The 26,700-nt window shown below is 34.5% G+C and overlaps 2 protein-coding genes and 1 long non-coding RNA gene across 3 annotated transcripts; all 3 read left to right on the top strand.

Moving 5' to 3' along the window:
- The first annotated feature begins 402 nt into the window (after nucleotides 1-402).
- selenow2a (selenoprotein W, 2a) lies at nucleotides 403-10,522 on the top strand. The gene is given in 4 exon segments (NM_194417.3): nucleotides 403-489; nucleotides 4,390-4,487; nucleotides 4,564-4,640; nucleotides 8,089-10,522. Coding segments are annotated over 4 exon segments (288 nt in total). The 5' UTR covers nucleotides 403-460; the 3' UTR covers nucleotides 8,173-10,522.
- A 1,998-nt stretch (nucleotides 10,523-12,520) lies between these two features.
- selenow2b (selenoprotein W, 2b) lies at nucleotides 12,521-14,996 on the top strand. Its single transcript, NM_194418.3, has 4 exons — nucleotides 12,521-12,675; nucleotides 13,494-13,591; nucleotides 13,740-13,816; nucleotides 14,216-14,996. Exons 1-4 carry the CDS (start codon nucleotides 12,647-12,649, stop codon nucleotides 14,294-14,296), a joined length of 285 nt encoding a protein of 94 aa, NP_919399.3. The 5' UTR covers nucleotides 12,521-12,646; the 3' UTR covers nucleotides 14,297-14,996.
- Nucleotides 14,997-22,563: 7,567 nt separating this feature from the next.
- On the top strand, nucleotides 22,564-26,672 carry LOC141381176 (uncharacterized). Its single transcript, XR_012400921.1, has 3 exons — nucleotides 22,564-22,851; nucleotides 24,214-24,407; nucleotides 26,524-26,672. It is a non-coding gene; the product is annotated as an uncharacterized lncRNA (long non-coding RNA).
- Nucleotides 26,673-26,700: the final 28 nt, after the last annotated feature.

The raw sequence follows: 26,700 nt of genomic DNA, 5'->3' as shown, positions 1-26,700 counted from the left end.
TTGTCCTCTTACAGATCTTAAAACTAGATAAATTGTTAAAATTTATGAGGCTATGTTACATTAATTTTCAACAAGATTTTTTACTCAACTTTACAAGGGTAAAAGTGCCTGTAGTTGAAGAATGGCCCATGTATTCTTTTAGTTTATCTTACAGCGGTACCTTCTAACACAAACCGGCTCTCTACTGATTATTAATTACATGGTTTTCATTCGTAAGTCGTTGTGGATGTAAGAGTCTACCACCAAATGATGTCATATGAAAGGTAAAATGTCAAACCAATATAAGAATGTTGGGTTTAATTGGTTAATGCCTGCTGCCATCGTGTGGATTTCGACGAAAGGTTTCTACTCTCTGTAGCGCTGCCTCTTCCAGCCGGTAGTTGGCGCTGGAGATTTAGATTTAAATAAGCGGTTTCACAGACGCGGAAGCAGCAGCACGCAGTGACGCAGCTCTGCAGATATGGGTGTACAAATAAAAGTTGAATATTGGTGAGTGATTTCACAACAAATGCATTAGTAAATGATGTGAATGTAATGTGATTTACAGACGCCTTTCTGCAACTGAGCACGATGTTCTGAGAAATTGGGTGACGTAGATTATCTAGATCATGCTGTGTGCTAGCTCTGCTCTTTGTTATTAACGCAAATTTACGGATAAATGGGATAACAGTTTGTCATGCGTCCGTTTAACACAGGGCTGTTATTTAAAATGACCAATGAGGCTCGAATAAGTTATTATAATGTTAGTTTGGTAGAGAATTGTTGTAAATTTGGACCTGGTGTTGGAGATTTAATGCTCTATGCTTAATACCTTCTCTCTTTAAATATATATATATATATATATATATATATATATATATATATATATATATATATATATATATATATATATATATATATATATATATACACACACACACACACACACACACACACACACACACACACAGTGGTGTAAAGTAACTAAGTACAAATACTCAAATTACAGTAATTGAGTAATTCTTCTCAGGAATTGTAATTTACTGAGCAGTTTTAAAAATGTGTACTTTTTCTTTCCCTTGAGTAAATTTTTAGTGCAGTATCAGTAGTTTACCTACTTTCCTTCAACCTTCAGTCACTACTTTATTTTTTCCTGTCTATGGCGATTAGAAAAATCAGTCCTGTAATTTCTGTCCAATTAAATCACACATAGAAATCTCATCAACTACCTCAAGACATGGTTGATTTATAATTGAAGCAATCTGTTTGGAAGCATTAAAAGTGTCCAAGAAGATGTCAAAATTCTTTACACGCATTGACCCAGAGAATGTCTAGATGCATGTCACTGATTAGAAGATGATGGGTGTTTACGGTATGATGACCGAAATGGCCTTAAACACCCGTCAGGCACAAGACATCAACATTATGTCGGATTGAAGTTGTACCCCAACGTCATGAACGTTGCATTTTCTTTGGAAATAAAAATCTGGTTGACGTCAGAACTCAAAGTCAGGCCAACGTCAATGTCCAACGTCCAATCTAAAATCTATCAAATATCAACATCTGATGATGTTACAGCTTGACGTTGTGTGGAAGTTACCAATGTGACCTCTATCAGACATTGGATTTTTTTTTGCCATAAATAAATGTCAGTATTTGATGTCAATAGGATATTGGTTTAAGATGTTGGCTCGACGTTGAATTTTGGTCACTTTCTAACAACATAAAATCAACCAAATATCAACGTCATTATTGGACGTTATTATCATAAAAACATTGTCATTAGATGCTGGCTAGGCCTTGAATTTTGGTCACCTGACATCACAACCTAAACCTAACCTAATAACCTAATATTAACGTCTTATGATGCTCTGTCGGCTGGGCAATAATTAAATACACTACAGAATGTTACGTTTACACACATTCATAAGTTACATGTAAACGCATCAGCTTTTCACAGTGTAATACTCGCTACTCTTCAGTACTTTTAAAAGGTCTAGTGTTTACTCATACTTTGAGTAATTTTTACAACAGATACTTTTACTCTACTTCCACTACTTTTTTAGGCAAGTAATGCTACTTTTACTTGAGTATGATTTTTCAGTACTCTTTACACCACTGTAAACATTTATTATTAATATATAAGCATTTTTTAACCCTACTGAATAAATGTACTTTTTTGTTTACTTTTGTTTGCTCAGAAAAAAACAATGAAGGTATGCATTTTTAAAATAAAATTCAACTTAAAACTAAATGTTATTATTTTATAAATGCAAATCAATCAACCAAATTTAATTCTGTAGGTTTACAAACAGCTGAAAAGACAATCGTTTTAAAAGGTTTGTATATTAGTGCAAAATTATGTGTTTAAATGTTACTTTTTCTGTAATTTTGAGAGTGTCTGCAGGGTTTTAAAATGTATTTAATTTCTAAAACAAAATTTTAAGCCCTAAAAAGACTTAAATCCACTGAAATATTGGGTTGTAGGTCTTAAATCATTTTAAACGGGTCTTAATTTTTCTATGTTGATGTAAAGCTACACCTATCCAATTACTAACATTCTGTCTTAATAAAAGTTTTAACAAAAGTTTATTTATTAACTTTATTTACTAATATGGTTTAATTATCTTGCCTAAAATTACAAATGTTTTTAATGTTTTTTTATGTTTTAACTGGGACATTAGAAAAAATTTTGCGTTTAGCCTTGTGTAAGTCTGAAATTTCATTCATTATGGTCTTAAAAAGATCTTAAATTTGACTTGATGAAACCTGTAGAAACCCTGATTTTAAATGATCTGAACATTTGCTGTAAAGTGCTAATATTTATAATTCATGTACTGTAATAAATTATTAACAGCAAAAGTAAATTTAAAAATGTTTTTATTGTAAAAATCTTTAATTTATTGTTTAAGCTTTTAAAAATAAATAAATAAATAAATAATAAAAAGATACACTGGAAATTTGAATGTCTTTGTTGCATCAGGTATATATAACTTTACTAACAGATGGTTGCACAATTTTTGGGTTTGCCATTTCTAACCAAGGAAAAAAACTTTATATAAAAAAAACCTTATGATGGCAATAAAATCTGCCCAAAACCAACCCACTTTTTTGAGCCCAAAAATTTAGAATTTATTCAAACTAAACGCTAACTTACCAGAGTAAAAAAAAAAAATATATATATATAATATTAATAATCAGCTTTGTGCAGCAGGCTTCTAGTCTGGAGACCAACATATGTTTGCATAGCAGTGGTTCCCAAATGGTGATCAGGGGACAATAGAGCAGTGTTAATTTTGACAGCAGCTTTAGTCTTAGTCTTTTGACTAAAATTCCATTTCAGATTTTATTCAGCTTTTAGTCTTATGAATCCTTTTAGTTTTAGTCGACTAAATTTTGTAAGATTTGGTTGATTAGTTGACTTAAATATATTTGGTTTAATTTAAGTGTAATTTAAATAAATATTGTATACGTTTATTTATACAAAATATTCTAACCTAAAATTAAATGAAACAGTCTAATTAAAATGTGGAATATAGCTTTTCCATTGAAGACCAAAAATTAGCTATGCGTTGTTTATTTATATCATAAGTAATATGTAGAATGATGCATCTGCAATTTCATATTCCAATCACGTTCTCATCTTGTTTTTATTAGTCAACGAAAATGTCAGTATATATTTATTATAGTTGTCGTCATCATTACTTTTTATTTAGTTTTCGTCTGTAGAAACTTGTTCATCATAAAAATTATGACGAAAGTCTTTTGTCAACGAAATTAACTGATTGACAGAGGGTTGTTTGATTCTAATAGTCTAATTGTATTAAACTATTAAATTTACCATTTTTATCTGTAACCGACAGAAGATAAAAACTGTAGTTAACAGTTAGATAAAAGAAACATGCTAAACTTTCAATAATTTTTCTCATAAGATTGGTGTGTTTACGTTATATTAACAACACAGCAATAGCGATAGCTGCAGCAGATTGATTTTAAAGCACCAGGTTAAACTTTCTGGAACCTTTATGGTAATCAAATACATTTAAAATAAATACTGGACACAATTAAACATTGTGGATGATCTTTGAGTGGCGCTCTCCAAAATTAAACCCAGAATAGACTTGTGCAGAAAACGTTGTGCCCACAAATCTCTGTAGGTGAGGTTAATTGTAAATTAAACTAATTAATAAATAACTATAACAATTGTTAGAGTATTGCGCTTTTTTGTGTTGTCAATATGCCTGTGTTTATATATGCCTATTGAAGTGTGCACAACGCTTGTATATTTATAACCACCTCCAATGAATGAGGGGGTCGCAAGTCACTGGCATTGTTATTTTGGAGGTCGCTGGCTTAAAAGTTTGGGAACCCCTGGCATATAGCATAAATACATGGTCTATTGCTTTGCAGTGGTGGATGAGGGTACGAGCCCCGCTATCAGGAGCTCAAGCGGGTCGTCACTGCTGAGTTCACTGATGCGGATGTGAGTGGCTTCGTCGGCCGCCAAGGTACGTGGTAGATTTATTTCCATCTATGCAAAAAAATTCTTTGAATAAGTGCATCATCCACCCTTTCCTGTTCCAGGGAGCTTTGAGATCGAGATCAATGGACAGCTGATTTTCTCAAAGCTGGAAACCAGTGGCTTCCCCTATGAAGATGATGTGAGTAAATGCCTGCGTTTACATGGAAATCAGTGGTCTAATTATTTGCCTTAATCTGACCTAGACAATAATATAATTGAGGTGTTGCTGTTTGAATGTTACTTTCCTGTTCCCGTTTTATATGTTATAGTACATGTATCGATTAACACCGCATGGGTTGGTATAAGATTGTGGCAGTATGATAACGTAGGACAAAAGATCACAGTATTGTGACTGCTGCTCCAAAATAAAAAAAATGTAATGTATGGGTAAAAAAAAATTAAAATTTGACCAGTTGAACACAATATTTTTTTTATTTTAGAAACATTTAAAATGTTTTGGACCAGTAGCTTTTGATGTAGAGGTTTCTTTTCTACTGAAGATACTGTTGCCCTAAAAAACTAAATAAAATAGCAGAGAAAAAACAAGTATAAAAAAAAAAACTTGCATATACCATAGGAACAGTATAACAGAAAACGTTGGCAGTTTTAAAACCTTGACTTTTTAAACCGCGATGAACCTTGAAACTGGTTATCATTCCATGATTATTAACGTCCTTACGCCACCATTCGACACTAATTTCTGCTGGCGTTTCATGCAACAATAGTTTGTGTTCGTCATCGAACCATAGGGGTTTTTAGGTGTTTCATTGTTTAAAGTTTAACTGCAGCTAATTTCTCACACTATGTGAGCAAGCAGGCGATGGCGGATGCACATTCTCAAATAGCAGGCCACCTCTAAAGTCATATACTATTGGGTTTCATTCACAAGTTGTTTTATTAATGTGTCAAACTCTAATTTACTGTATGAAAGCATAGGTATCGTTTCCCACTCGCACCATAGATGTGCTCTCTTTCTGTAAACAAGTTGAACTCAAATTAGGGCGATAGTGTAGCTTATTATACAAACAAAAGAAATAATAATTATAAAGGAACAGAAGACTCAGCAAACTAACATGGCTGAAACAACTGAAATTTTGCTTTGCTGTTGCTTGCTTCTAGATTGAGTGTCACTGGCAATACTTTCAGTTGACTTTTTAGCAAGACACTCATCACTTAATTGTGCTCACTCAGTTGCCTTGTAAGACTATCACACACAGACGGAAGTCACGCATTTGCTTTCGGTGGGGGATATTAAATAATACAAATCTATTTCTTATCGCAGCCTCTTGCGATTTAGCTAATTGCAACATTTTCGAGTAATCGCACAGCCCTGGTGTCCATGTAAATGTACTGACTGTGTTAAAGTGGTTAGTTTACCCAAGAATTCATATTCGGTTATTAGTTCACCCTGATGTTGTTACAATTCCTTGATTCCTTTGCTCATCTTCAGAACACAAATGAAGATATTTTAGATGGAATCCGAGAGCTCCCTCCTTCTCCATTGACAGCAACAGTCCAGAGAAGTTCAAAGTCAAGAAAATGACAAAACTAAATTAAAGACCTATCTTTTTAGTAAAGCATACACACAGTGCATCACATAACAATATAATTAATGCACTAGACATTCCTTTAGAAACACTCCTATGCTTTACATGTTTGATTATATAAGTCAAGTAAAACTTTTTATTTATGGAGCACTTCACAAACACAGAAATATGCCTGTATATGAAGTGCTGTACAGAAAATACACAACAAAATGAGCATAATAATTTATGAAATACAAGATAAAATCTAGCAAATTTACCTGAAAAGGCACATAAATTAAAATAACCAGGTATTAAGATCAGGTGTCAAATGTTAATGAAAAAAAAAAGTTTTAAGAGCTGATTTAAATGAGATCATGGAAGAGGCCCGTTTTATGGGCAGTGGCAAATCATTCCAAAGCCTAGGACCTACCACAGCAAAAGCACGATCCCCTCAAAGCTTACGCTTTGTTTTTGGCACAATCAAGAGAAGTTGATCAGCTGACCTGAGAGAACAAGTGGGCTTAAGGCTGATTTATCCTTCTGCATTGAGTGATCGTCATTACCCACAGCACATGCTTTGCGTGTAGTCGTGCATTTATACTTCTGTGTGCAGTTTGTGTTTCTCTGCAATGGCACTTTTGAAACGCTAGTTGCCAGTAGGCTTTTATGTTCCTCTGTGTTGTGTTTCTTCTCTGGTGTTTTGTTTTTTCTAAACTCTACCCTAATGTACAAGAAGCTAAAACTTGCTCATTCTGAGGAGGAAATTAGTGGATGTGCGAAAACATTAATCATAAGGTAAACACACAACAAAGGTTTCCCTTTGAATTTACTTTACGGGACTCGACTCTTGTAAACACTCGCTCCAACAGGTTCACACAGCTCTCAGTCCCACCCACACTCGTCAGCGTTATCATGCCGACCAATCTCAGAGCTTGTGCTACACGTCGTTGTGACGTGTAGTTAAGTTTTTTGAGAGATGCACGTGGGCATCAGCCATTGTGAGGGCTATGCAACCGTGCAAAGGCTGTGCCGGCACATACGCGTATGCTTGTTGCAAGAGTATAAATCGGCTTTATAGGGGTGTATCAGCTTAGAGACATAAGGTAGGGCAAGAACATTTAGAGATTTAAAAACAAAGAAAAGAATCCTTAACTGTATTCTAAAATGAACTGGCAACCAATGAAGCGAAGCTAACACGGGAGAAATGGGGTATAACTGCTATTTTCGTTTTATAGCACTTTTTTGCACTGATATTTAATATATTTTGTTTAAATACACTGAGAATTACCCTCAAGACAGACCATATACCTTCAGTGGTTCAATTGAAATATTATGAAGCTACATGAATACATTTGTGCGCACATGAACACAAGGGCCCTATCATACACCTGGCGCAATAAGGCGCAAGATGTGTTTGCCCCGACGTGTTGCTATTTTTAAAACCCATGCAACCTTAATTTTCCTGTTTTCCGCCATGTTGTTTAAATGGCAAATCCATTTGTGCCGCTTTGTGGACTCATGAGTGTTACGATCTAGAAAAAAAGGTGTTGTGGCGCATTGTTGGCACGTTGCTATTTTGGTAAACTACAATAGACTGCGCAATAGACCAAATTAAATATGTAGGCTAATGGATGTCCTCAGTGGAGAATGTCCAACAACGTTTCTTTATCCATGAAAAAGACAAAGTGAAAGTAAAGATCAATTGGAGCTGATTGCCACATTCACAAGAGTGCTGTGCTCTTTAATCTGTTGAATAAAGTAGGATGTTTTTCTTTTTTTGTGCATGCGACTATTCCTGTAGCTTGTTAATGTTCCGATGGTGGGGGGGTATTTTTCTGTACTTGAACGAGTATGGATCATTGCTAGTCATTGCTGTTTTCGGAGGATAAGGGAGCTCTCAGAATTACTCTAAAATATCTTAATTTGTGTTCTGAAAACTATCTAAGGTTTAGAGGGTGATAAATTAATAACAGAATTTTCATTTCTCAATAAAACCCTTTAACATTTTCACATGTAAAGTGTTTTATCTTTGTTTATGCTTGCTTCTCCCCTCTATCTCAGATCATGGGTGTAATCCAAAGAGCCTATGATGGCCAGCCAGTGGAGAAGATCACCAAGAGCCAACCACCCTGTGTCATCCTCTAATGCTACACATTTTAACCCTTCACTATTGGCTCTCAATTGAACATCTTCATGTTAAAGAGATAGTTCACCCAAAAATGAAACAATGCTGTTATTATCTCATCCTCAGGCCACCCAAGATGTAAGGGACTGTTTTTTTCTTCTTCTTAAGTATAACATTAAAGAAGATTATTAGCTAAAACAGTTGTCAATAGCCCCTTTCATGCATACAGACTTCTCTGATTTTATTTTGTGGCATTTAGAGGTTGTGTAACATTACAAAATAATGTTCCGGTAATGTTACAGGAGTTTGTTCTGTCTGAAAGAGGCTTTGATGATAATAAGTGCAATTTCAATAAGTGCAAGACAGTGCTGTAGTCACTTAAAGAGTAAAAAAAAACACATACAGCCAAAACAAAAGTATTACCCATGGGCTGCTGATGGCACATTTATTGATCAGATCATCAAGGACCAAGGTTTCTGTTTAAAATCTTTACTGACAAATCTCTTTGATGACCTGGGATGACTAAGTTAACAGCAAGTTTTATATTTTTGGTTGCACTATTCATTTAAGATTTCAAACAATTCAGTCTGCATAACTTTATAAGGGAAGAAGTATAAACATCTAGAGATCCTTGAATGTCACCTGCTTCACTCTGCCTGTCTGGATGCTGGACGTAAATGATTACCGTAACTCTAAAATAAGCAGTTATGGTATGAGAACTAAAGTCCACGTATCCATTAAACAGAAAGAGTAAGACTGGTGATGGTGAGGAGGAGGCCAGTGGAAGGGTTAATGAATTAACTAAAAGGTTTCTTTTTAAAGTTAAAGCCACATTGCCTACTGAGGTCACTGTTCATCTGTGGCTGGTTGTTTTTTGTGTGTGTTTGTGGGTTTATATACAAAAATATATGCTATGATGCACTAAAGTACTGGTCACACTTTACAAGTAAGCTTCTTTTAGTAACTGTACAGAATTTATTAATCCTACTTCAACATCAACGAATGTGTTATTAAATTCCAATGTTTTGCTTGTTAACACGAATTAATGCAACTTGAGATAAACAAAGATTAATAAATGCTGTCATAAATCTATTCATGTAAGTAAATGCACTAAATAGAAACTTATTGTATAGTGTAACCAATGTACTGAATCTTTTGCTGCAAGAAAGGAATGTCTAAAACAGGGGTGCCCGAACTCAGTTTTGGAGGGCCGGTGTCCTGCAAAGTTTAGTTCCAACCCCAATCGGTTACACCTGGGCTAGCTAATCAAGCTCTTATTAGGCTTTCTAGAAACAACCAAGGTGTTTTAAGACAAGTTGGAGATAAAATCTGCAGGACACCAGCCCTCTAAGAACGAGACAGCCCTGGTCTAAAGCTTGAATGCCTGAAATCGCAATAGTTTAGTGTGTCTGAGTGGAAAAAATGGTCATTTTTCTAGTGTCCTTTTTTTTTCCATTATCTCATATCAGCATGAAAACATCTTAGATAAATTACTTTCATATTGGTGATTAATTGAAATGTAAGTGTCAAGTACTGTAGGGCATGTTTTGGGCCAATTTTGCTTGGATGTCAAAGCTCAGGGTATTGCCTCTCATAAGCATTTAAGTATTAAAGCATGGGTCGCAAACTCAATTCCTGGAGAGCCGCAGCTCTGCACAGTTTTGCTCCAATTCTAATCAAACACAGCTGATCCAACTTATCAAGGTGTTTTAAAGAGTCTTGAACAGCTTGGTTAGTTGCATCAGCTGTGTTTGAATAGGGATGGAGCAAAACTGTGCAGAGCTGCGGCTCTCCAGGAATTGAGTTTGAGATCCATATTACCCATAGTACCTCCAGATCAAACCAAACAGCAAGACTTGTATGATCTACTGCCCACATGTTTGTTTTGTGTTTTTAGAAACTACTGAAGTTCCCAATTATGTAATGTGAGGTTAGTAAAATAATTCGGCTCCTTAAATAACATGTTTGATGCATGATTTCATTAATTTGAAACAATTTAAAATCTCCTATGACCTGAATGTGCCTGTACCATTGCATTTTACATAATCTTTATTGTTACACATGTTCTGCATACATCATCATATTCTGTTATTCCAAATGAACGGTTAGTTTAATTATAGGGGTGCTGGCATTATGTTCACATGGTCTCATGCACAAAGATCTGTAATTACATGGGTTTTAATTGAAGTAGACTGCAATAGGAAATTACTGTCAGGAATTAATAGTCTCTTTAATTATTAAACCTAATTCAGTGTAGTGGAATGGAAGTTTCTTGTAGTGTTTGAGAGCATAGTGATGTTTAGATGCATATTTAACTTTGTTTTGTCTTTAAATATGTTGTTGATTTCAAATAAAAAGAACTGAACAATTTTCTGTGATTTCTGGTTTGTAGTTGAAGATTTTAAATTGGGGCATTTCTCTGTGGAGTTTACATGTTCTCTTTGTGTTTGCATGTGTATCCTCTGAGTGCTTCAGTTCCCCCCACAAATCCAAAGATATGCGCTATAGGTGAATTGGGTGAGCTAAATTGGCCGTAGTTTATGTATGTGAATGAGAGTCAATGGGTGTTTCCCAGTGATGGGTTGCAGCTGGAAGGACATCCATTGTGTAAAACATATGCTGGATAAGTTAGCAGTTCATTCCGCTGTGGCAACCCCTAATTAAAGAAAGAGACTAAGCCCGAAAAAAGAATTTGAATGAATGAGATGTTAAATTTTGCCGGCCACTTTATTGGGTACACCTTTTTGTTCTTTTACTGGGTTGGAGCCATGTTTTCCTTCTCTAATCAATCCACGCAATCCTTTTGTGGTGTAGATTTAATAACTAATAATCACCCATTCCAGCAATATTACAATAGTACTCGACTGTATCTTGTGACTGGAGGCCAATTGAGTGTAGAGCATTATAGCATGCTGCTCTTCTGCTGCTGTAGCTCATTTGGTTCAAGGTGAGTGGGACATGTTGTGTGTTCAGAGATGCTCAGTTGTAATAAATGATTACTGTGGATTTCTCCAAGATAAAACCATTATGCACACAAAACTGATGTTTACTCTATATTCTTTTTATGCTTTTCAAGCTGTGGTCACACTGGACTTTTCTCCCCATAAACTTTCATTCATACACACGCAAATGCATCAGAGCTGAAGCACAAGCTTGTGCGACAAGTTTCACAGTTCGCTGCATTTCAAAGTTCAAGCTTGGTGAACTCTGACTTGTGAAATTATATCACTTGACTGCATGAGACCAATCAAGGATCAAAACATGACCTCTCTGAACAGAAATTGTAAATATGAACCAATCGCTTGCTTTTTTAAAATGTCAAATCATCCTGTTTAATCGCACCCCTTTTCACAGGCCGTATGACAGAATTTCTTAAGATCGAACTCTAGTATGACTGCGGCATTAATCAAACACAGCTGATCCAACTAATCTAGGTGTTCAAGATTACTAGATCTCAGCTGTGTTTGATTAGGGTTGGAGCAAAACTGTGCAGAGCTGCGGCTCTCCAGGAATTGAGTTTGAGACCTATGCTGTAAATCCTATATATGGTTGTGCTTGAAAACCCCCGCAGATCATCCATTGTGAAATAGTCAGACCGGTCACGTGGCAACATTCCATGTTCAAAATCACCTTCCTTCCTCATTCTGAAGCTTAGTTTGAGCTTCAGTGGATCGTCTTTATCACATGTGTTCAAGTGGAATTTCTGAAATGTGATCAATTGTAGAGATATTTGCATTAAAGGGATGTAGTTCACCCAAAAATGAAAATTAAAATTACCTCACCATTGACTCATGAGGTTTTTAACATTTATGAGTTTCTTTCTTCTGCCATATACAAGATATGTTACGACGAATGCTGTCATGGGTGCTATCAACCAGTATTCTTTAAAATATCTTCTTTTGTGTTTAGCCATGAATCTCTAACAGAATTAATTTTAGGGTTAACTTTTCTTTTCTTGACAAGTTCCCTGATCACCCATATCACAAAAATTTCTATTCAATGTTTGTTCACATCTGAATGTTATATGAATGTTTCTGCAAAACGTCTATCAGATGTTTTTCAGACCAATAGTTTTTTATTATTATTATTATTCAAATGTACTTGTGCTAGCACACACACAAATTGACTAATAGTGGCAATTGTATGCAAACTATTGCACTTCATTTTTACATTCAGTGTCATGAACATTTCTGAAAAGGGCTTAAACAAGCCGGATGGTCTCGTCCTTGTAGGCAGAGTGCTTTAAATGATCTTAGTGTGATTTATTTGTGTTAGTATCATTGTTTTGGTTAACTTAAAAGAATTGCATAGCTAACATTAATTTGGCTGTGCTGAAAGGTTGCTCAAGAGTTGCAGTGTCATTGTGATGTGATCTAGGTGTGTAGGGCAGGTGCAGGGTGTTTCCTCTCACACAGGTGTCTCCAGTGGCGAAGAGTGCGTGTGTTGTTTTCAGTCTCCTCCAACAAGGTAACCAGCAACCTAAAGACAAGAATCATGGTCGTGAAGGTCAAAATCGAATACTGGTAAGCTGTATTTGCATTTAGACTACCTGTTTGTAGCCTACTGTTCAGTATTTTATGTGGTTTTAAATCATCTGTTAGCACTGTGAATACATTGTGTTCTAGCTGAGGTTTAATAAAAAAAATAAAATAAAGAAAACGATGTATTTGGTCATCAAGCACGTATTTTGAAGTGGCAGTCGTAACCATAGGACGTCTGTAGAATACGCTTGTTTACTCCGAATCGATTCTTTTGAAGAGTTTGCTTAAAGAGTCGATTCGATGACCGATTCTGTGCATGTTTACTTTTTTGTGTCGTGACACGTTTAGTCAAATATTTTAAACAGTTTAATCGTTCCTATTTTGGTGAATCTTTATGAAAAGTATGTCAAGTTTGTTTGCGTTGGCTATCTATTATCAGCTGTTTAAGTTTTAACGTTACTACAAATAAGCCTACTATGGTTATGGTCAAAACCATAGTTAATCTTCGTAGGTGCAACGTTAGTCTAAACGGTTAGTTGGTCGTATAAATTTTGTTCATATTAGTTATAATTATGAATACGGCCAGAGCATAACAATTGTTTTATTTATATTAAACAGTAGCCTACTCGGAGTTTATTTGGTCTAACGTTCATTAGCTACCAAGTAGCCTAAATGAGTTGACTTCAACCGCCTGTTGTGAACCGGTTCCGTCGAATTCTTTGGAAAAGGAGCAACTGTAAATGAATAGTGTTATCGTGCGATGTGGAAAAACCGGTTTAAGTGATCATGCACAGAAGCTTTTACACATGAAGAACGTATTGTTCATTTTATAAAAGATATCTGCTTTTCTATCACACAAGTGGTGCATGAGGTTACGAGCCTCGCTTCCAGGAGCTGAAGCGAGAAATCTGTGGAAACTGTCCTGATGCTGAGGTGTCCGGCTTCGTGGGCAGGAGAGGTGAAGCACTTTCTATATATATATATATATATATATAATTAGGTACAGTTTTATGTCATCATGTTTACTTAAGACCATACGTAAATAACAGGTAGGCTACTGTATGTGTATGTGGCCTGTAGGCTAATTTACTCTCTCTTTCCTATAGGATGCTTTGAGATACAGATCAATGACTTTTTGGTTTTCTCAAAGCTGGAGTCAGGTGGTTTCCCTTACAGTGAGGATGTAAGTATTGTGAAATATCATATTTTGGGTTAATTTGTTTATTTGAGTGGGTGAAATGTGCATAAGTGCAGACAGAGACATGTTTGAGTATTTTTAAAGTACTGTAAAATACTTGCTTGCACAAAAAGCTTAGAAACAGTTTCTCAATTGTGGTAAACTTTTTTTTTTCCTGGCAAGATTGACATTCGCATGGAATTGCTCATATTTTTTTAATTCTCTTCAAAATCCGGGACTGTCATTCGCTCCTATTCAATTGATTTTTGGTTCAGCACTGTGTAGTTTGTGTTGGTCTTCCTGATTACAAGCTAAGCCTTTAACTAAATAATGCTTTTAATAGCTGTACTGAGTGTTGTTGAATTCTTTTAATTTTTCTTATTTTTCTCTGTATAAATCCTGTAGATTATAGAGGCCGTTGTTAAGGCAAAGGATGGGAAGCCTGAAAAGATCACCAGGAACCGTAAAGAGTGCATCATCCTCTAAGGCTTTGACCTGCGATCCCCCTTACCATCTCAGCGGAGATCCTTATCAGCGTCTTATTGGTCCACTGCACAACATACAGTTTTAAAGCTCTTCACTTATCTGCTTTAATGCTCTAGTTTTTTTAGACATAAATGACTGCCTTGGCTCAAAGTTCAAAAGTTAAGGTATGAAGCTTCAGTCTCTAAAAACTAAACCTAAGAGTAATAAAGAAGAAAGTGAAGAGTACACATTATATTATTATTTGATTAATTTAAAACCAATGACCATTTTTGTTAATAGAATAATGATTTTATTCATATCCTACACACCTATAGCCTCATTCTTATACTTACAACTTTCCAAGCATGACTTAAATATATATTTAAAAGAATTTCAAAGATAACCCTTTTTAGCGCACTTGTTGTAATACTCATTGGGAAAAATCTGTAGCATGACTGGGTGTTATGACAAGAGTTTTATGACTATATGCACACATATATAGGCATATGATTGTAGTGTGGTCAGTAAAGTCATGCTATTAGAATACTGCTTAATTATTAAAAGACTAAATTAAAGTTCTAAATGTTTTTCATTCTTTGTAATAGACCAATAATTTTAACCATAGCCTGAAATATATATACAAAATAGAAATATAAACGTATATATGAATCTGTGAAATGATTTCTGTGCCCATGTAATCAATAAAATCCATAAAATAAAATCCTCTGAATAGATTTGCATGTTTTCTAATAGGTTAAGAGTCGTCACAGGCAAAAAAATAAATACACTTGTTGAACTTCTGCATTAAACTAATAAATGTACAGTATATATTTTTGTAAGATTTAATACTTATGTTTTTTAGAATTATGATTAATTAGACTTTTAGTTCAACTTAAAATAATTATGCATGTAAACATTTTCCACCAACAGCAGAGGGCATTTCTCTTTGCTGCTGTGTTTCAGTTCAGTGCCATTGTATTCATATACTGTACATGCATTAACAAAATGGAGAATGGAGCTCTTTTTAAATTAACTCATTACAGGCAATAGATCGTTTAATAGATAACTGGCAGTTAATTGAAGTGAAATTATTTAAAATAATGCTGTAGTTGCAAGCATTATAGTTTTTAATAATAATAGTGATTACAGTTGTATATTCTCAGACTCAATATAATATATATGTGCCTGTGTATTAAGGACATAATTTCATTATAAAATAAGCATTAAAGTACATGTGTTAATCATGATTTTATGCTTGTGAATAATGTAAGTAAAATTCAGTGAGGAGTTTCCAACACTGCACTGTAATTTTGTAAATGAAAACGCCCTTAAAACAGCCAGTGATGGTTTGTGTGTATGGTTATCACAGAACAGTCGAGTTGGTGTTTTATCATGAAACTCCAGAGACTGCAGGAGGGACACACCTACACACTGTTTCTGTAAAATATAATTTGCGCAATATAGCATCACCGCTGGGGAGTAATATCATACAAGGCCTTCAGTGTAAGGTGTTATTGTGAAGAGCAGAGATGATCAATTACTCTATTATTAAACAGTTGATCAGTTGCTCTTTTATTATTGTAATACTACACTCATTTCAGTGTAAAACAGTAGAATTTTGAGCAGGTTTTTAATTTTTTTTAGTCCTGTGTTTGTAGGCTCAGTGATTTTACTTTTATAGTGATAAGTTCCTTTTATTGCCTTTAAAGTGAAATAAATGAACATAAACATAGGGGGCTGAAAAAAATACATTTAGATGAAACATTTAGAGGTTTTTGTGTCTATACTCTTCATTTGCTCTTTAAAAAATAAGGTTCCAAAAATGTACTTTGTAAAGGGATTCAATGGAAAAACATCTCTGGTTTCCTGAAGAACCTTAAAGTGAAGTTCCTAAAAACAATTTTTTTTTTTCTTAGAGTTAAGAACATATTTAGTCAAAATCAAAATGCCTTTTTTACTATGAAGAACATTTTGTGCGATTTTTATATAGTAAGGTTTCACCTGTATATAAAAAAAAAGAACTTTTTGTTTTCTATAGAAGTACATCTCTGCTTATAACAAATGATTAATGAAAGATTAAAGAGCAAGTAAGATAAATAAAATATAATTAACAATTGGGTGGATGCAACATAATTACTAGGATTAAACAAAAGAAGAAGGATTGGTAACACATTATTTCAATGGGCCATCTGAGTATTAGTAGACTGTCTGCTTAATATCTGTTGATACTGCTGCCGAACAGACATTTAACTGACTATAAGAAACTTTGTATTGTACGTGTCATCTTAAACTAACCTCAACCTAACACTCTATTTATAATTTGTTGAGAATTAGTTGGCATGTAGATGCAATGTAACTTAAATTCAGTAAACGGACCATCAAAATAAAGTGTGACTGAAGGATTTGTTTGCCATACTTCCGTTTAGCTCTGTTTTCCATGGTGTTTTTTACATAGTTAACTTTGAGTTGACTACATGTAAACCAAGGTGTGGATTTGGAATCTGCATACCTCTAGTAAGCAAGCTTTAGGGTAAATTAATTAAGAGTTCACAGTAAATATGATGACAAATTCATGTGAATTTTGTACAGTTTCATACCTTTTAGTACGATTTGCCCCTCCCCCAGTGGACCTTTTTCACAAGATTGTTATGACACTTAGCAGTCTTTATAATCTTAAATCCTTGAAAGTTTTTAATATTTAGGTTAAAAAAAAAATTCTCAACTTTTTACGCATTTATGTTTGAATTTATGTCCAAAAAAGAATTACCACTAATATTAGGGCCCAATCCCAATTTTATTTTTATACCCCTTCCCATTGGCCCTTGAAACAGAGTGTCAAAATTTACCCCTAAGAAATGAGACACGTGATGACACACGTCATCGTATGTCATCACAATCTTTTGCTTCATATGAGATCGACGATCATGACTGCTGTATTCTTTTTGCGTTATTTTTTTATATTTATCTTCAGGAAACTACTGAATGCCTATATTATGTTATCATAATGATAAATGATTGGTAATAAGATCATAACTGTACTGCGCATTTACACAGTGGCCTTATTCATCTATGTAAACACACGAAAACAACAATGACATTATAGCAGACACTGTAAAAAGGTCATTCGCAGCCACTAGACTTTTCTAACAGGATATTCGAGTGTCAGAATGTTGTGGCACTACTATACAGGAGTTAATATTAGGGATTGTAGGTAGCGAAATTTTGCGTTTTTATATTAGCGGTTTTGTTCAAAAGCATGACTGGAAAACATGAACACTGTTATGAATGTTATGAATTTGTGGATTTCCTGACTTCCATGTGCAACCATGCTGCCGTTGTGGCTGGTGTATACTGTGAAATGTTCTTACCCCTCAGTTTTGAGTGTGGTCCTGAAAAATCTTCTTTTTTTTAGAGGTATAGCCCTTCCCCTTAGCCCTACGTCTTTAGGATGAAGAGAATTGGGACACCCCTATCTCTTCACGTGAACATGCAAAACGAGGGGTAAGGGGAAGGGCTAAGGGGTAGAATTGGGATTGGGCCTAGGTGTTTCTAATGCAGTGTCTATGGGGGAGTACAATACATTTAATGTTGTTTTCTCTTCTGGCTGCCGTTATTATTCTCACACTTTTTTTTTCCTTTTTCTGAAGGTCTTGATAACACCATCGTAGAGTTTTTCTTTCATTATTTCAGCAAATGGGACTGTAAAAAATGATTTGTTGTACTCTTCCATTTACTGCACTCTGAGTTTACCCCACTGTGATGACTTCTGCACACTTGTTCTCTTATTTTTATTTTTTCTACATTTCAATGAAAGAAAAATGTAGTATTTAGTCACTTTTCTGTCAACATGTAAAATAGGTGAGTTTCCTTGTTAGAGCAGGCTGCTTACTCTTGCTCTCTTGTATACCATATATTCATTTACTGTTGCATGTGCTGTCAAAATATTCCACAGCAACCTGGATTCTTCATGACCCCTGAAGATGTTCTGTAGTTTTTCCAACCAGCAGCTGATTCTCCACATTCCTTTAGGTTGTAAGGTGTAGCTTCCGTTAGATCAGCACATCATACAGGTGCTCACATGGCCAAACACAAATACAGGATAATGTTCTCTTGCTCCATGGTTAAGTTTTGATTCTTTCAATGTCAGTAGTAGAAGCTTTTCATTGCAGACTGAGAGGGCATGATTGGTCTGCAGCTTCATACGCAGCAGGTTTGATACTCTGTGTTTTGTGACACATTGATATTTTGTCTGACTTGTACCAAGGACTTTTTGTTGGTGAGACAGGAAGGGCTTTGCACATCAATGATCTTAGGCACCCATCACCATGGTGGCAGTTTGTGGTTTCCCCCCTCTGTTTACAGTTGATTAAATCTCACCACTGCTGACTGACAGCACAGTCATACAAATAAAGGCGCCAGGAAGAACTACAAAAGGGTTTTTTCAAAGGGAAGTAAACATTTTTGTTTCCTTAAGAAGCATTTTTAAAGAAGTGGTTCAACCAAAATTAGAATTTTATTAGTAATTGTTCACACTCGTAATGTTCCAAACCCCTTAGACCTTTATTCATTTTAAGAAATCCACAAATTAAGATACAGTATGTTAAGGAAATCTAAAAGTCAGCTATGGTTCTGAGATGTTAAACGTCCAAAAACATTTTATGTCACTTCCCTGGTTCAACTAATCAAAGTTCTTTCCAAGTTCTGAAGAATTTTAAATTTTAGGTAAACTAACCCAGTAATCAGGGGCGGACTGGGACTAAAAATCAGCCCTGGCACTGTAGCCACACCAGCCCATATTACCACACCGACACAGCCCTATCCACGAACAGGCACATTTACTACTTATATTGGTGCACAGATGGTGAAATAATATAAGCAGTACCTTTTGTAATATATATTTAAACTTTTAATGTATGTGACTGGAACAAAAACCCATTTATAACAAATTTATACATCAATCATTTCATTCATTCAATTTCTTTTCAACTTAGTCCCTTTATAAATCTGAGATCGCCACAGCAGAATGACCCACTAACTTTTTCAGCATATGTGTTACCCATATGTGTAACCCAATTCACCTATAGCTCGTGTTTGGACTTGTGAGGGAAACCTACACGAACATGCAAACTCCACATAAGAACACCAACTGACTCAGCCAAGGCTCGAACCATTGACCTTCTTGCTGTGAGGCGACAGTGCTACCCACTGCGCTGCCCCCTTTCGAGACTATTTCAGTTAATTTTATGCATCTGGCAGCGTCTGATTTTAGAGCAATCTTTTGCTTTCTCTGAGCTTTTCGGCAACACCTTTCCTTTTCTACAGTCCATCTCTGACAATTAGCTTGTGCTGCACTTACTGTTTGTTTGACATTCTTGACAGATTTTGATTACGTCCACGTAACCTCTGATTGGGTCGGCCCCTCTCGAAACCAGCCGGCCATTGCCGATTGGGCCAATGCTTAACATTTATTATTATAATAACTATTATCATTATCATATTCACTTCTTGCAAGAGATAAAAGCTGCCTGCATGTAAAAACAATACATAAAAATTTTTTAAAAATAGCACACCGGCCCACATTTTAAAATAAAAGGTCCGGCCCTTCTGGCATTTGCCAGAATTGCCAGATGGCCAGTCCTCCCCTGCCAGTAATGAAATGTTTTTCCATTTTTCATAGTTTATGATCTAAAGAGCTTTAATTTACTATAAAGAAGCTTTTGCAGGACAAAGTAATTTGATCGATGTTAAACCTTCATCATAGAAACATCGATGCGAAGAACACATGCAACCCACAAGCCATATCGTTTAGGGACAATTTTAGAAAAGTTTACAATTTTACAAAATTACATATAACGTTATTTCTTTTTCCCATTTTTACAGCCCACAACATGTTGACTATGAAAACAGGCTGTTAATTTACCATTTAAAATAAAGGTGACTTGACTAATCTACCCAGACTTTATCATGTTGCTTTGTTAGAAATGGTCAATATTCACTTCTGTAATTGGTCATTATACACTATCGGAAATTAAAGTAAAAGATAAAGGTGCTGTTGCAGTACAATTTTAGAAAGTGCAGAGTATCTTAAAGGTACACTGTAAAAGCTATAAGTCAACTTTATCAAATGAAATGAGTGTGGTTAACTCAAAATTGACTGAAAGTTAAATCTACTTATTTGAAAAGAGTTTTGAACTCAGTGTTGAAGGTAATGAGTTATGAAAATACCGCATAACTTCAGCTTAAACGGAGTAAGTACATAGTACCCTTAGATTACACTGAAAAAAATTATTCAAAGATGATTCCTTGAATTTACTCAATTTCTTTATGTTAAGAGGTGGTAAACAATTTATTTGGGCTGAATTTAAACAAACAAATTAAGTTGAACTTTACTAAACTTAATTTGTTTGTTTAAATTCAACACAAAGAAATTATTTGCAACAGTTCTGCATGCAACACTTTTTTCAGTGTAGTTTAACTCAAATGGTTTGAGTTGCCTTAACTTATTAGGTTTTACAGTACTCAGTTGGTTTACTCATAGTCAAATCAGGAAGAAAATGTGTGTGTGTGTGTGTGTGTGTGTGTGTGTGTGTGTGTGTGTGTGTGTGTGTGTGTGTGTGTGTGTGTGTGTGTGTGTGTGTGTGTGTGTGTGTGTGTGTGTGTGTGTGTGTGTGTGTGTGTGTGTGTGTGTGTGTGTGTATTATTTTGTATATTTTTATCAGAAATATTTCACTGTTTTATGAAAACAAATCCAGTAAAATGTACAGACTACATTAATATACAAATATATAAAAGAAGGTTGAGTGATATAAGAAAAAAAACAGCAAAATAAATTAATAAAAATACAAAAGGTGCATATTAGGATGGTTGTGCACCATGGCTATAATCTCTTAGGGCCCCCAAATAACTAAACCCGCCCCTGTATATCCTGTAGTATACATTTTCAATTGTGATTATGTTTTCTGAATATTTGTTAAAAAATAATCATTAATTGTTCCAAAACAATCAAATCAAATTTCCAACTCAAATGTGGGTAATATATGCACAAACAACTTTTTGGAGAACATTTTAAACCGACAATGACGTTTGCTTTTTGTTCAAACTGCTTATTACAAATTAGCTGAAACAACATAATTCTTAAGGTTTTTCGGGAGGACAACTTACTTGTTTTATGTTCAATCCCATTTCACTGTAAAAAGTGATGAGTTACCTAACACGAGTAAACCAATTGCTTTAAAAGAAACAAGTTGAAAAGTTTAACAAAAAGTAATGTAAGTAACCCCATTGTAGCTTGGAACTGTTAAGCTGACTTAATTGTTATTATTATGCAAATTGTATTCACTTTATTTTAAATAAAAGTTAACTAATCACTTATTTTCCAATACACCTTTATTTCCCAGTTTTTCTGTATCTAGCAAAATGACAGTAACCAATAAATCTGCTCTCTAGTGTGTCTTCTAAATTCAGAGCAGGCTATAATTGTAGATTTTATAGACTCAATGAAGCACCAATTAAGTAATATTGTAATGAATGTAGTAATTATTGAAAAACAAACGTGCTAAAATACTCTGACACTGTTAAAAGAGATTGGTTGACTTTTAAAAAGTGAGTACAATTAGCATAATTATAAAAATTAAGTCAGCTTAGCAGTTCCAAGTTACAATGGGTTTACTTGCATTATTTTTGTAAAGTTGTTTAAACTTGTTGCTTTTAAGACAATTGGTTTACTCAATTTAAGTAACTGATCCCTTTTTACAGTGTACATTTGTAATAAGTTAACTTAATTTCTTTATATTGTCCCAACAAAAACCGATTAAGTGCAACCCAACATTTTTTTTACGGTGCGGCGAATGGGATTTTCAACACTTTATCCAAATTTTGGACTAAAGTATAGTTTGTTAAACATCTTTACATAATAACCAACAAACTGAAAACAGTGTCTGCAGTCTGCATCAGTAAACAATCAGTACAGGATCTGCTCATGTGATGCTCCTCTCTGGAGAAGTTGTTTTTCCATCCATTAATAGGTCTCATAACTACAGCGCTGAGCATTAATTACTCCCATACTCCTAAAAAAAAAAAAAGTGAACGCGTGTGTTGTCAGTGGACTGCAATCATTGCCTCACGTCCTCAGAGAAATGCTACCCTAAAGCGCCTGCATTTCTCCCCATGGACTTAATCTGTAACAATCCATATTTATTTTAAATGAACACTTTGTGAATTACAAGTTGACAGTGAGTGTGTGCCTCTTTCATGCATTGTCTTTTCTGATTTCAGCTCTCTAATTGCAGACAGACCTGTCCTATCTTGCTCATAAAGACCAATCTTTGTGCAAACTTTTGCTTCAACCTGCCTGGAAGTTTCTGGTAATCTTAAAGACCTTCATTAGATGGTTCAGATGTATTTAAACTCTGCAGGAAGGTGGATTCTCATGAGAAGCATCACTTCACTGTCTTGAGGGCAAACACTGAAGATGTTTAGAGGGAATTTTCTCAATCTATGTCTGTCTTTGAACCTTTAGCCTTTCTAGATAACCCAAGGCCCTTGAACACTGGGCAACCATCCTCTCCATGCTTCAGGTAATTTATATCAGTATCCTAATCAATAATGATTATGATATGTCTTGTTGGTAGAGGTTCTTGGGGTCATTCTCAGTAAATGGTACCTTTTTTGCATATTTGTTTACCTGACATTGATATTTATATTAGATTTCTTCATTATTGACTTGCATGTTGTATGTAAAAACGTTATGAGGTAGAGTACAGTTAATGTAAAGTACAAGTTTATTAATTAACGAATGGTTTAAGGGTGGGTAAGGTCTAAGGCTCGATGTATGTAATAACACATGTAACAACAGAGAAACTTGCAGGTATTTCTTAAATGTATGACATGCAAACATGTATGTATCTAATGATAGGTGACCCTCATAGTATCCAATGAATTAAAATTTTAGTGCTTAGTATTATATATACTTTGTATATTATATATATATACAGTTGAAGTCAGAATTGTTAGCCCCTAATGATTTATTTTATCTTTGTCATGATGACAGTAAAAATATAGTACTAGATATTTTTTCAAGACCCTTCTATACTTAAACTGAACTTAAACGCTAAAACCTGAACCACACTGTTCCAGTTACTATGACCATTTATGTGAAGCTGCTTTGACACAATCTACATTGTAAAAGCGCTATACAAATAAAGCTGAATTGAATTGAAATTGAATTCTATACATCTTAAAGTGACATTTAAAGGCTTTACTAGGTTAATAAGGTTAATTAGGCAGGTTAGGGTAATTAGACAAGTTATTGTATAACGATTGTTTGTTCTTTAGACTATCGAAAAAAATATAGCTTAAAGGGGCTGATAAATTTGTCCATAAAATGATTTTTTTTAAATGCTTTTAATCTAGCTAAAATAAAACAAATAAAACTTTCTCCAGAAGAAGAAATATTATCAGACATGCTGTGAACATTTTGTTGCTCTGTTAAACATAATTTGGGAAATATTTAAAAAAAAAGAACAAAAAGTTCAAAGAGGGGCTAATAATTCTGACTTCAACTTACTATATTTAATATCTTGACTTAGTTGATCATTTGGAAAAGTGGCAGAAGGTAGATTTTTCTGAATTATTTGTTGAACTGCATCCCAATGTGTCTCATGAGGCATGGACCCAAGATTCTCACAGAAATCAGTCAAATTTGGTGAAGGAAAAATCATGGTTTGTGGTTACATTCAGTATGGGGGCGTGCGAGAGATCTGCACATCAAGATTAGTTTTTGAACTTAATTAGTTTGAGTTGCCTTAAATTTTTGGGTTTTACCCAAAAATAAAACTATGTGTAAATAAAACTATGTATCACAAAATACAGGCATCTGTTCATTACCTTATACGTTTAAAAAAAACAAAAAAAAAAAAAAAATTTTTATTTGTTGACAGGTCTTAAAGAGCTCTCATTGGCTGAAGGGGCAGCAGTGTTTCCGTGACTCAGCGGAAAAAAGGGGCATATCAAACCGATGTGAGGGCCGTGCAGGGGGAAACCCCTTCAAACGCCCCCCAGACACCTTCGGAGGGGTGTCCACCATTTCCCCACGTGAAGGAAATCCCAAACCTACACCGTCTGATGTCAGAAGGCAAGATGTTGCTTTACTGATTAATTTAGCCTTTAACTTTAATACTTCATATACCCCTTACCTCTCTCTCTTTCTCTCCCTCTCGCTTCCTCTCAAAGAGTCATTTTTTATCCAAGCTGAATATTTCCTGGCAGTGCTACTTTTACTCATATGGTTTTTGCAGATCCCTCCTTTCCTCAGTTGCTTGCACTTAAGTTCAGAACTGACCTGAGCTCATGATTTTTATAAAGTCGGTCTAATAAAGACTAACTAGTACAGCTAACTGAGTCTAAACACTCTTAGAAAAGTCATTGGGATGATGCCTTTTAAACAGGTAGACCTTTGTATGCAAGTGCCCATCAAGCTAACACTTTAGTTTAAGGACCAATATTAACTACTGGCGTTTTACCTGCTTATTTTTATGATAGTATAGTTTTTAATAAGTGTTTATAAAATATGATGTTATTCTGTATCCTTAATCCTACCCATTACATAAACCCAACTAGTGCCTTAATAACTGTTGACTAATTTATTGAGCTATAAGGTTTGTTAATAGCGGGAACTGTAAATGTGCAGGTTTTTTTCATATAAATGCACATATAAATGACTTGATTACAGTTTTTAAATCGCTACAGCAAATGATAAAAAAAAAGTCCACATCAGCGGTTTATGAGGGAAAACCTGAGAAATGTCAAAATACAACAAATGAGCCATGATATAAGTGTGGTTACTGTAGTAGAAGAAAAATAATTGACTCTGGCCTGTTGAATTGTAAGAAAATAATGCCTAAACGAGGTTCGCTTTGCTTTATAACCGCATCTCTATTTTGCATATGCATTATTTTCTGGTATTTAAATGGCCTGTCATCAATTAGAATAGCATGATGTCTCCAAGTACATGTTTCTAAAACAACATTCCAGTCAGCCAATCAGATTCAAGGGATAGGTTTACAGTTTAAGTTAAGCTTAGGCTTACAGTTATGGTTGTGTGCTTCTACATCATTATCCAGCTATTAAAGCCCTCTGGTTAGGTATGGATTATATTTTTGAACAGAAATGATATCATTGTTCAACATATATTTTAATTTAGGATCACATTCTACTTGGTAAAATCACACCCATGCTTTAATTATTACTTGCATATTAGCAGGGCTTAACGGATTCATCAATCACAATCAAAATCATACTCCATTAATCTGCAACATTTTCTTTCATTCTTTTTCTTTGCAGCTTAGTCCCTTTATTAATCAGGGGTTGCCACAGTGTAATGAACCACCAACTTATCTAGCATATGTTTTATGCAGCTGATGCCCTTCCAGCTGCAACCCATTATTAAATCGATAATTATATATGATGATTTAATAATTCAATAATTTAATACGCTGTGTAAAAATGTGCTGGATAAGTTGGCGGTTCATTCCGCTGTGGCGACCCCGGATTAATAAAGGGACTAAGCTGACAAGAAATTGAATGAATGAATAAATGATTTAATTATACGAAGATTTAGTAATACAATAATTATATATGATGATTTAATAATACAACAATTTAATACGATGGTTTTATAATATGATAATTTAATACGATAATTTAATAATACAATGGTTTAATATGATAATTTAATACAATGATGTAATAATACAATAATTTAATAATACGGTAATTTAATACAATGGTTCAATAATACAATAATTTAATATGATGATTTAATAATACAATAATTTAACATGATTTCTTTTTACGATAATTTAATGCGATGATTTAATAATACAATAATTTAGACATTTAATTTGATGATTTAATAATACGATGATTTAATAATACAATAATTTAATACCATGATTTAATAATATGATAATTTAAGAAACTTAATACGATGTTTTAATAATACGATAGTGTAATACAATAGTTTAAAAATACGATAGTTTAATACGATGGTTTAATAATACAATAATTAAATCAAATCAAATTAACCTTATGATTCCCTTGAACTTATATTATAGAACATGATTAACTTAGTTCAATAAGTAACAATGACCAAAGCAACCAAAGCAACTGTGACTTTGGTTGTACCTTTATTTCTGAGAGTGCTCAGTGCTACAGGCCTCAAACGGTCTCTTTCTATGTCCGGCTGACAGTGTTTGGGAGTGGTCTTAGGGTTGGGGTATTCCTGCTGTCAGGTGGCCCCATCGATAAGACAGTTTCTCTGATGATGGGGCTCTTATCAATCTCTTCCACCCCTGGGTGCTCTACGCAAGCCATCGTGTTTCGGGTTGCCGCGCACTACGTGACTTGTTTTTTACGTCTTTAACTCT

This window comes from Danio rerio, chromosome 3, assembly GCF_049306965.1.
Source record: "Danio rerio strain Tuebingen ecotype United States chromosome 3, GRCz12tu, whole genome shotgun sequence".
NCBI lineage: Eukaryota > Metazoa > Chordata > Actinopteri > Cypriniformes > Danionidae > Danio > Danio rerio.
This window is presented reverse-complemented; position numbering and strand designations above follow the sequence as displayed.